This window comes from Dasypus novemcinctus, chromosome 4, assembly GCF_030445035.2.
Source record: "Dasypus novemcinctus isolate mDasNov1 chromosome 4, mDasNov1.1.hap2, whole genome shotgun sequence".
Lineage (NCBI taxonomy): Eukaryota > Metazoa > Chordata > Mammalia > Cingulata > Dasypodidae > Dasypus > Dasypus novemcinctus.
This window is the reverse complement of record NC_080676.1, coordinates 24,090,427-24,103,198: the sequence shown is the minus strand read 5'-3', so window position 1 is coordinate 24,103,198 and position 12,772 is coordinate 24,090,427. Positions and strand designations below refer to the sequence as shown.

General features: G+C 38.0%; 1 protein-coding gene across 2 annotated transcripts in view; it reads right to left on the bottom strand.

Annotated features, from left to right (window-relative positions):
• Positions 1-12,772, bottom strand: part of ARHGEF26 (Rho guanine nucleotide exchange factor 26) — a 133,018-nt gene that overhangs the window by 105,409 nt on the left and 14,837 nt on the right. For both annotated transcript variants that reach the window (XM_058295178.1, XM_058295179.1), the window contains exon 4: positions 686-742. In XM_058295178.1, coding sequence (XP_058151161.1) covers positions 686-742 — 57 coding nt within the window. The remainder of the gene's footprint in view (positions 1-685; positions 743-12,772) is intronic.

Here is a 12,772-nt window from a genome sequence, read left to right as displayed (position 1 = left end):
TGGAATTAATTTATATATTTATATTTGCACGGCTTTATATAAATACGTACTAAGATGCATAAGACAGAGGAGAGTGCTTTGAAGACTTTAGGATATTATTACAACCAGCAATTTTCTTAGACTGCATTGATTTAAACTTTGAGTTGTAAAACCCTATTATTTTTATCTGATTCATTTTTTAAAATAAACTTTTAATTCTGGACTAATTTTAGATTTACAGAAAACTTGTAAAGAATTAAGAATGTCAAATAACTTTGCCCAGCTTCCCCTAATGTTATCACTGTACATAACCAAGGTGTCTTTGTCAAAACTAAAGAAAATAACATTGTTACAATACTACTAACTAAACTAGACTATGCAGATTCCGCTAGTTTTTCCACTAACATCCTTTTTCAGTTCCAAGATCTAATACGTGTTTCATTTTTTCAACATATTTCTTCTCGTTAAATACCTAGACAAGACGCCTTTTGTTTTTTAAGGTAAAACAATATCGGGCTACTTAAAAATTTTCTTTTCTGGGGAGCTTACCTATAGTTTCTAACTTTTTATTTAGCAACAATCACTGCTTTTGTGAAAAGAAAAAATAACTTTGTTTTCAAAGGACAGCACTGAAAAAACAGTAGGTGAAAGCCCTGGAACCATCCCCCCACATTTTACAGCCCGAAAGCATTAGTAAAAAACATACCTCCTGCCGCTTTCTTTCCTCCTGACTAACGGTCTGAGATAAACCATTTCTTCTCACCTACAAGAAAAAGCAAAATAAGTCAAATGCACTTACTTTAACAAACAAGTTCTTTATTATACAAGGTGTAACTCTACGCTCTTCAAAAATGAATTAAGAGAAATTATGCAAAATGTGAACTCAGCACCTAATACTTTCTAATCCTCAGAATCCACAAATGGTATTTAACCACATTAATAGATGAGCATAGTTCAACACTAAAGAACTGGAAAGTGTCTAGAACATAATCCCATGAGGTTGAGTTACCCTGTTCTACCCTTAGCTCTGGATATTCCTTAAATAGTTATCAAATGAATACTCTAAATCATAAATGAAAAAAACTGCTAATAAAGAAAATGAACCCAGTGCTCTAATAGTTTATTGTCCAGGATCAAACACTGGAAGATTATTTTAACACTATAATGTCTCCATTGAATACCAATGCTATTTATGAAAATCCAACCAAAGAAGAAAACAAAATTTCCCCAAATTTTATTTTTTTCAGTAGATTTATATTTGACAAATGCGGATGTTAATCTGATATTCTTTTGAGATGCAACAGAACTTACACGAACATCAGTATCCTACTTGGATGAATGTAGCTATATATTTAGTTAGACCACTCCAGTCCCTATCTCAATTGCCATACATTTCTATTTGATTTGGTTTCCATCATCATAATTCATTTTTTAAACCAAAGAGTAGAGTTTGAAGTATAACTCCACAAAGGCAGGGCCTTTGTGTCTTGGTAGACTGAGTTATGTACCCCAGAAAAAACATGTTCTTAATCTTAATCACATTCCTTTTGAAGATATTATTTCTAATTAAGGTGTGATCAACTAAATCAAGATGGGTCTCAGTCCTATTACTGGAGGGCTGATAAAGAGAAAGCCATGGGAAGGAGCCAGAAACTGGAAGTCAAGAGAACCTGGAAGACAAAGGAGAGGACACTGTCATGTGATGGGAAAGCCAAGGAACCCAAGGCTGGCCACTAGCCAAAACGCTACCGAGCCAGGGAGGAAGCAAGCCTGTCAGCCTCCAAAACAGTGAGACAATAAATACCCAATGGATCAAGTCAACCAACTGTGTAGTATTTGTCATAGCAGCCTGAAAACTAAGACAGTTTCTTTCCAGTATGCCTGGCACTGAGCCTGGCACATGAAAAACATTCATGTTTCTTTAAGATTACATTAGCGAAGGTTGAGGCAGACATAAAATCCCATCCTGTTAAGCCCTTCAGCTAACAGAAAGGAGAGCAGTCTGAAAGAAGCGTGCCCTCCCTCAAATTAGAAAATAACAACAACAGAATACAGAAAAGGTCTCCAAACTTTTTTGCTACATCCTCCTAAAAGAATTTGTAGGTTGACATCTAAAATTTCTTCATCATAAGTTTAAGAAATTCAAAAGATGTATTTTCCTGGCAGTTGTAAACCACAGCATTTAAAAACAAGTATTTCTATACTCTTTCAGATGAATCCTGGGTAATATAAAAACCATGATGATTTGTGTACTTAGCATTATCCATTTACAAACAAATGAATAAGCTTTCTTTAACATCCAGTATTATTACATCATTCTTCTTTCTCCTTGAATCACATTTCTATGTCCATCTCCCCTTTCCCTGAAGCTATCCTAACGAAATATAATTCTATGCCCTATGGTCTTTTTTTGATCACCCTATCAAACTCTGACATGCAAATATGATTTTAAATTTGTAGGTTTTTTTTTTTCAAATTTCCTGTGACCGCTAAACTCGAAGTATAAAAAAGATTCTCCTGAATGGTTTAATTACAAATACCATTAATACACCTGTAGTCAAAACAATACAACTACTTGCAATTTTAATGCATTAAGCTCCAGTAGTAAAACTGTATTGAGAATGCATCTCTTAATAAGAAGGGAGGCTTATGGTATCTTAATTATTGAACACCAATATTTCAATTTCGCCCTCTCGTTCTGGTGCCCCAGTGGTTTGACATCTTGAGACAAGGGACCATAGTAAATTCTGAGATGGGTAAGAAAGTACTTTAGTAAGATGGGAAAAGACAACGTGCAACAGGAAAAAAAATCAGCACAAAACTTTAAAGGTAGACACAGTCTCAGTTTTTTTAAAAAAGAGAATACCCAGGGAGCAGATGTAGCTCAAGTGGTTGAGCACCTGCTTCCCATGTACCAGGTCCTGGGTTCAATTCCTAGCACCTCCTAAGAAGAGACAGAGAGAGACAGAGAGACAGAGAAAGGAAGAGAATCCCCAGAAGTTGAAGATCTGTAAACTGATATCCTTAGTTATTCCTGTCCATCCTTGGAAAGTCTTTGTGAATCCCCAAGGGTGTGAGGCACACCCTAGCGTGAAGACAGCTGGTGCACTCTACATTGTACTGTGATGGAAATTACATCGTTTACATGTTACTGCCTTTAATTTGCTTTTTGGAATAAGCTAGAAAGCAGAAGAATAAAGTCCAAGGAGCCCTAAGTCAGTAATCAATTACTGAACCTTTACTATCTGCCACATAATGGGATAAGCATTTTATACCCCTCTTCCCATTAAATCTCATAAAAATGCTGCAAGCTTCATATTATCCTTATTCCCATTTGGGGATCAAAATGGAGGCTGAGCACCCAATATTCACACAGCTAACAGGTAGCAAGAGGAAGACCTGCGCCCACATTGCTTCAATTAAGGGCTCATGCTCTTAATAATGGTATTATATGGGACAGAGGCCCCTTGCTCTATGAGATGAATCCTTTGAGGCACCCATTTCTATGTGTTGGGCTATGACTTCTAAGACTCCTTCTAATACCAAGAACTGTGTGTCTTCTTGACCCACCCGTATTCAGGAATGTTCTTAGCCTTACCCACCAGGCTGACCGTGAGCCAGCCTGTCAGCAAGAATCCATGGCTAATAAGGCTTCTGAGCACATTTCCCTAAGGGAGGAGACAGGCCAGAAGAACGAAACCCTTCAGGGCTGCTCCCGCTTGGCTGACCCTGAGGAGGATTTCACAGGATTTCCTGCATGACACAAAGTCCTGGCTGGTCAATATATACAGGCACCATGCCACAGCCTCTGCCGGTGAGGTCACCAACAAGAATTTCCACTCCACTGGCATCTCCCTCCAAAACTACTAATGGGTTCAGACCCGGAAACCTTCAGCGGAAGACAACGAAACACCTCGGCTTAGCGAGTCACACAGAGCACAGCTAGTTTACCCAGGGATTGAGAGAACTTCAAAGTTCAAAGCAGAGAAGCAACACAAAACAAAAACCCACATCTAAAGTAGGTGCTCTTCTGAAGGGGAAGAGTAGGTGGTTTTGAGAAAGAGCAAGTATTACTGCACAGGATTATCACCCTTCACCAACACTAATACAACAAAGCAAGAAAGAATTCCCTCACCAAAACAGTCATCGGGAAGAAACCAGCAGCCCAAACAAAACTACTGCGACAGGAAAAAGGGAGAGTCCAGGAAACGTTCTTGGATCTCGATTAAGAAAACTGAAATGCAGCACGTGTGGGAAACCTGAAAGTTTTCTCTAGGGTGTTGTGACAAACCAGCTCCACCTGACTGGCTGCGGGGCCACCGCCCTAGGCCTTCTTCTCACTGCCTGGCCTGGGCCCTTCCACTCCCAGTACAGGACAGGCTCCCCGGTGGGTTGCTCCTCCAGGGTCAGAAGTCATGTTTGTCCACCTGACACCTCCTTCAGTGCTCAACTACAAATTACAGCGCACAGCCGGGGGACAGAGAGCCGGTGCCTGGAGAGAGGCGATGGTAGGTGAGGTGAGTTCAGAGACTGCAGGGTATGGAAAGGTGAAACCAGAGGGGAGAAAGCGATGGGAAAGGAGAGCCTTGAGAAGGCCAGAGGCAAGGAAGAGAACATTAAGGGGAAAACGAGAACCCAGGAGCAAAATTAGTGAAGGAAGAAAGAAAGGGAGGAAGCAAAGGGGGAGGGAGTTGGGGGGTGGGGGGAAAAAAGGATGGAAGGGAGGGAGGGAGGCAGGGAGCAAGGGAGGAAAAGTGAAGGATGTGTACAGAGTTTTTAATAGTAAACACCTCTGGAAATTGTTCAAAAACAGTAACCTGACCTTAAATAAAACTATCTCGAAGGCCCAGGCTGTTCCCCCGCCCCCACAAAATGCTATTGTTCCCTGTGTATATAAAGCATTTGGTCATTCCTGTAATTTTATAGTTTGCAAGCTTTTTGCAGTTTGTACATTTTTGCTAAGAGTCCTAAAATACTGTCAAGTTTATCATACTATTTCAAGTGTTCCCCTGTTTCCATTTTTGGAAAAGAAAACATTATAATATTCACTTTCAGAACCTATAGTCCCTACTTTGCTATCTAAAATAAAAGAAATTAAAGCTGTACAGGTTTCTCTTTTGTTTTAAAATCTATATTTCATATTCATAGTTTTGACTGATTACAAATAGGAACACAAAGACAGTCAAAGCAACGCTTCTTTAAAGGTCTTTCCTGAACTTGCTTGAGCTTTCTCATTTCCCACTGGTTTAAATGTCTTATTTAAATATGTCATCAACACGTAGAAATGAAAAAGTATCTTAATACAACACTAAGAACTGGATTCAATTTGGGGTTCTTGATTTTGTAAAATCTACGCAACTCACAAAATTGTTCAAACCTGGCCATGGCAGAGTCTAGACTCTAAACAGAAAGTACAAGCACATGGCAAAGGATCTTCTACATCTTAAGTGGATAAGAATTAATTTAAATAAAACAACAGAGCAGCTAACTAAAAAGGAAAAAGAGTATGACAAAAAACGCCTAGGACAACAGTTCTGACATAGTTAAAAGAAAATGACTCAACAAATAAAAAAGGCAAATAACCCAATTAAAAAATGGGCAAAGGATTTGAATAGACATTTCTCCAAAGAATATATACAAAAGGGTCAATAAGCACATGAAAAGATGCTCACCATCATTGGCCATCAGGGAAATGCAAATTAAAACCATGATATACCATTTCACACCCACTAGAATGGCTACTATATTTAAAAAAGAAAATAATAAATGGTGGTAAGGTTGCAGAGAAATAGGAACCTTTATTGCTGGAGGCTTTGCAAAACAGTGCAGCCACTGTAGAAATCAGTTTGGCAGGCCCTTAGAAAATTGAAAACAATTATCATATGAACCAGCAATCCCACTTCTTGGTTTTGCAATGAAAAAAAATCGAAAGCAAGGTCTCAAACCGATATTCATACACCAATGTTTATAGCAGCATTATTCGCAATAGCCAAAATGTGGAAGCAACCCAAGTTTCCAAAAGGGTGGTATATACTTATAATGGAATATCATTCAACTGTAAAATGGAATGAAATTCTGATGCAATGCACAACATGGATGCAATTTGAAGATATCATGTTGAGTGAAATAAGCCAGACATAGAAAGACAAATATTGTGTGATCTCGCTTATATAAAATAACTAGAAGAAGCAAATTTCTGGAGACAGATAGTAAATAATAGATTACCAGAGGCTGGGAAAGTGGGGATTGTGGAGGAAAAGAGAGTTATGGCTCAACGGGCACAATTAATACAACTGAGTTATACACTCAAAAGTGGTTAAAAGGAGAAATTCTGAGTTGTATATATGTTACTACAAAAAGTAAACAAAAAAACCTGAGGTCTGTTATGAGAAGAAAGAAAAGAACTTAAAACAACAAATATGTGGTTTGTCAAGACAGTGAGTACAGAGAACAGAGTTTTAAATTCATAATTGTTAAGGATATTTTAATGTTGTAAATGGCATTAAAATTCTTCACCCATAATCTTTATAACCAGTATAATTTGCATGTGCAAATGAGATAAAATAACAATTTGCTAAAACTGAAAAGGACATTACAAGAGATACTTTTTCTATGGACATGATCTTCTCCAGTCTGACCCAAAACAGTATAGAAACTAAAAGTTGAAACAGTATAGAAACTAAAAGTTAATTATGAGATGTTCTATCTAAAGTTTATGCCTGTTTTCTCTTGATAAACTGCAAATCTGAGCTTCTCAGATTAATATTCTATAAAGGAACAGGCAGGTTCTAAGTAGTGACTGCTCACTGCACTTATAGTTACACTCGTTTCACCTTGTGGAAAACTGTCAGGAAATCCACAAACCTTATGCAATATTTCTTGATCTCGACCACATTTACAGAAATAGGTCATGAGCCAAGTTCTCTAAGCCTCAAATAGAGCCCTGATAAAGCCATTTATACAGAACCTATCTACCACAGGATAGAGCTTTGCATATACCTGCATTAGTAGCAGTGGTCTCTTGGGGCCCTCCCATTTTCAGTTTTTTAAAACAGAGATATGTTCTTAGGCCTCTGTGATTTGACATCGCTTCTAGATAAGATAGATATACATTCCTTCCACTTTCCCCCATTAGCCAGGGAAAACAAAATGGGAACTGCCCTGAAAGATTGATTAAAAAAGCTCAGAAATGTAGCCCATTAAAAATGATATCAGATATTTATAATCCAACTCCACTCTGTTTCCATTAAGCACTGATTTACACTGAATACCTATCTGAGCTAAGACCTTTAAACTTTCCAGAGTTTACCTAATTGCTGAAATTCAGCTGGTTATTAATGTCTATTGATGATTAGCTACTCATGGGCTTCTGTTCTCAAGAGCTCAAGTGGGAAGGGAATGAACTACAAAGTAAAATTATACCATGGGATACAATCACTCCAGTTCCTTTCTATAGACTTAGCACAACCTGAGTAGCCCCTGAATTACAAAAGAGCTAGAATTCTTTCATTCTGTAAATAACATGGGAACAGCAGGCTCTTTGAGAAAATATCCAAAGTCCCTAAAATGAAAAATCCATCAGGGTCCAGAAATAGTATACTCTGTAACCAGACCCCACAGCTCTCTCCAGCCCTTTTTCTTCCAGGGAAAAGGTCCTGAGACATCTTTCTATGTAAGCTACGAATGCCACAGAACATCAATCTCAAAAGACCAGCCGCATGAGCTAAGACTGGATAAATGAGATCAAAATGGTAAGAAGTGATGGGTAAATGAAAAAGAACATGATTAGTTTTTAAAAGGAAAGGCAGACGATAATGACCCTTTTTAAAAAAAAACATATACTTAATTTTAAAATGTATAAATACCATGCCAAGGATCTCTTTATTAGTTTGTTTAAAAATTGATCTCTTCTCTGATCTACTGTTGTTCAGGTTAGTTCTATAATATAATCCTCATCAAGGTTCTTGGATCTCAAAAAAGAGCCAGCACTCTCAGCCTCAGGCAGGTAACATCAGCTCTGCTAAAACGATGGCAAACTCAGATGAGGCACACCAGGGCCTGAGGCTTTTTCTCCTCTGTTGCCTGTGTCACCCTTTACAGACAGAGAACCAGGATGCCTGATAAACTGAAATTATTTCAATACAGATGTGAGGCTGAGTGTACAAGTCATAATCAGAGAGGTAGTTAAATGTACAAGAATAAACTGCTGTGCTTCGTAGGATTTGGGAGTTGAGTGCATTACTTCATGGGCAGCAGGTTTTCATTAGTTAGTTACCCATGTCTAGCCAATTCCTGATTCACTGTCCTTGCTGGTCCTGCATGCATTTTTCAAACTAACATCGTATCAAATGCTTACCATGTGCCGGGCCCTGGGTTATGTTCTTTCCATGCACCCACACCTCACAACAACCCTGTGCGGAAGGCATTCCTAACCCTATTTTACAAATAAAAACTGGAGGCACAGGAAAGGTAAATAAAGAGCCCTAGTAAGTGACAAAGCTGGGATTCAAACCCAGGCCTGCCTGACGGCCCCCAAAGCTTGAGCTCTTAACCACTGCGGCACACTGTCTTCTAACACTTCCAAATGTGTTGGAGGTTGTTGCAATCTGTAACTACTCTTCCCTAATCTGAGGTCCTCACCCGGGAAACCCCAGAAACCACATCTCTCATTGGACTTCCGCTTCTGCTGCAGTGAAAGCCTCGCCGTCCATGGAGCTACCTGATCATTTAAGTTGCTGATTAGTCCTGACATTTCTCCCACCAAACAAATTCCTCCCTTTTACTTGTGGTTCTCACTAGCCTGTGGGCTACTGGGCTTGGACCCAAATTCATTCATTCTCTTCTCCCCTGGATGCGGGAGAGATGTGGTTCTCATTTACATATCATCTATCAAAAGGGAAAATAAGATTAAGAAATACATGAAAAGCCAATGATACACAGGTAGAAAAGATGCAAGGGAAACTGATTTTAGGGAAAAGGAGCAATTCTATTAATTATTAAAAGATTAACAGTTTTAAAAAGTGAAATATTTAATAAAATACTGAGGAGGAACCAAACTACTAAGAGTAGTTGAGGGGTTGGGAATGGTGGTAAGGTCAGAGCAGATTTTAATCTTAAATGTTATGTTTAATTTTTTAATAAGGCAAATGTCTTTGTACTACTACTTCTGTAAAAAAAATGGTTTAAAGAACTTAGCAAGCTTTAAGTTTCGGCATTTTCTATGGAAAAATTAGGAACAAACTATGGCTAACAACAGGGAATTGGTTAAAAAAACTAACAACCCATATATTTGATGAAACATTATGTGGACTTTAAAAAGGTAACAACCTTTTAAAACCTTTTGGAAGAAAGCTTAATGATGGGGAAAGACACAACATCATTAACAGGGAAAAAAGCATGTTTAATGTCATGAAAAAATACAAGGCTGTCATGGGGAAAAATCAATACAACAGTATTTTTAATGTATTATTGAATTTTTGCTTAAAAGAAAAGGGCAATTCTATAAACACATTTTTAAAAAAGGTCTGAAAAGCTATCTACCAAAATGTCAGTAGTCCTTGCAGGGGAGGAAAGGGATTTCAACTAATTTTTATTTTCTTCTTTTTAATCTATTGGTGCTTTCTGGGTTTTCCATAATAAACATGTCTTGGCTTTGTAATTAAAGCATCATTTCCAATAGTAAAAACCAAAATATGTTTTGAACCACATACCCCTTCCCCTCCAAAAAAGAAATAAAACAGCAGAGCAGACATGTGGAAATGTTTAAGAATTCCAATAATATCTGCATTTTGTTGTTGTAGCCCCAAAGGAAAGTTAGAGAAATGAGAGGAGACTTTTAGTCAATAAAGTAGCTAAGGAGGCAATAGGAAAAAAAGATTTTAGTCAAGCCCAAACTGAGGCAATGGTGAAGATGAGTGATGACAGACAGATTTGCAAGAGTGAGTGAGAAAAGAGGAGAAAGACTGGACTAAAGTCAGCTTGATTTAGAATGACGCCATCTACACATAGTGAAGGCATGAGTCAAGACTGGGCTGAGGAAGGCAGAACAGGTCTGAGGTGGCTTCTCTTGCAGAAGCAAGAGAAAGAAACACCTGTTTCTAAAGGTGGTGCCAACATCTTAGTTGTCGCTTTGTTTGTCTTTTTGTAAAGTGGCAGGTAGGTATGAAGGATAAGCTCCAAAACATTAAATTATTTAAAACAACAATGACACTGAAGTAAGCCTCTTAGGATTACATTAAAAATCTAACATGAGCAAAAGCCATTTTGGAAAAATGTAATAATGTGAATCAGTGTTTTACATTAGATGTACAAAACACAATGGTTTCACTGGGTAGGGATTATCTCATTGCATAAAAGAGACCTGAAAAATATGCACAAAATTGTCACCTTTTTTCCCCATTTACTTACATGTCAACAGTGTTTCTCCCCTGTTGAAGTCATTTCTATTTGTATAGCTTTTCTCCTCTATTCTTATGCTTAGCTAGTTCAAGTCACATCCTCTAGAAAGAATATTCCTGATGTTTACTGCCTCTATTATTTCTACCTGTGTCATTCATTCTGGCATTTTGTCCTGTGTTCTTTCAAAAACATCATTGAGACATTTTACTTCTATTGTCTTCTAAGTTACTGGAATCACATCTTGAGTTTTAGACTTGTTTTGTTTTCTCCATCCACTAAGATGTCATAGGATACAAATGAATTTTGGAGTCAGATACCAGCATTTTTCAAACTACAAGTTATAACCTCTTAGTGAATGGCAAAATAAGGTCCATGGACTCTGATTGGCACCTAGTTAAATGTAGCAAAATGGAAAGGATAGAAGTGAGGATAACTTCTGCTTTGTAAGACTTGTTTGAGATACACACATGCACTGGGTCACAAGGTAAAATGGTTTTCTCACTATATGAAGCCACTGAGATAGAGCAAGGTTCCGATGTCAACTCTACTACGTGTAATTTACAACAGCTGTCAGTCATGTCACCTGACACTCCCACAGACAAAGAAAGGATGCTCCAACTTCTGGGAAAGCAGCAGCCCAGGTAGCCATGTTTCAAATGATAATACAAGGTATAAGGCAAAAGCTGATTGGACTAGAACTAGTTAGACACCTGGCCTAAGGATAATAAATTTTAAGTGACCTATCAATGGGGGTAGAGTAGCTGAGCCACTAAGACAAGATAGAGAACTGAATGGCTATCTACGGGCACTGGCAGGACACAGGAGATGAGGTATGGGCATGCTAGGCAATACTAAATGACGAGAAATCAGAAACTCCTGAGCATGCAGGAGCTCTTAGGAGAGAACAGACTCATAGTAAAATGTGAAAATAAGCTGATTCACAAGAAATAGAGCCGAGAGCCAATAGGCAGAAAGTCACTGAGTCACATTACTGGCCAAGTTCCAGAGGGAAGATATGGTTCCTGCTCTTCCAAAATCCAGGCACTTGTATTCATTCATTTGGGAAAGCTTGAGAGGCTCTGTTCCAGGTAATCTGAAGACCCTTACTATAACAGCACTAGGGGAGTAATCATATTTAACATCTCAGAGTCTCAGCTGTCTTGACTATAAAGTAGAAAAACAATACATAACTACATCACCTAGTACGATCCCTGGCACACAATACATCCTGTGCAAATATTTGGTCAATAATTTAACTGTGAGGAAACAAACTGATATTGTGATGATCCATATGAAGTCTCAGTGCTACACCTATCTTGCAACTCGGTCACTGCACTGCCTGCTCATATTGAGATCTTGAACCCATATGGATACAAGAGTCTCTGATGTTCAACTGAGCAGACAATAACCACACCCCTTTGCAGCAGAAGTTGGCTTTGTTGCCACTCAAATGTGAACTACTCCATTTTTGTGTTATTCATTTGGATGAGTGGCAAAAGGGAAGATAATCTATAATTTTTTTCTTTCACTGGCAACAATATTCCCTCTGCAGAAACTGTTTATTATCTGTAGTCTTTATCTACTCAAATAATACAAATACTCATGATAAATGCCCCAATAAGACGTTAGTGTACAGACTAAGTATCCAGAAAATCAACAAGCTATAACTACTCTAGATAAATCAATACACTTGAATAACAAACTTTTAAGGACCAATTCCATATTAAAGATTCAGTGGTAATTTTGATGGTGATGATATTCTCCAGTCAACCAAGAAACCAACTACCTGGTAGAGGTGTCCCTAAGAAGCAGGTCCCATCACTGGAGTGAGACACAAGAAGGTATCTTAAGGTCAAGGGCATATACATGAATCTGATTGATGAACACAATCTGAAGCTCTTTATTATAGAGCATTTCCCCACAATTTCTCAGGATTCCTCAAAGTAACTGAGCCTTCTCTGCCTTTATCTAACTACACTGTGTTTCTGCACACTGCTATTGAATGAATCCCTTTTACCTCCCCAAAAGAAATATCTAGTTGAGCATGGAGCTGCAATTTAATTTTATTTCATAGTATACAAATATCTACCATGGGCTTACACTGTGATAAACAAAGAAGATGCATCAAAGAATTCATTAAAGCCGGAATATATTTACAAAATCATCAAGGATTTCTTTTTCTCTTAAAATTAAAAAAAAAAAAAATCTCTGGGTTGCTACTAACAAGGAAACTTCCTGGCTGTTTTTACTGCTGAGTAACTTTCTGTTGTTATCACTGATATGCTCTAAGACTGCTTCATTCATTCACTCACTCACTCATACACCCATTCATACATTTATCAAATATTTATCTCATCCCTACTGTAAATCAGGCACTGCTTCCTGTGCTAGGAAT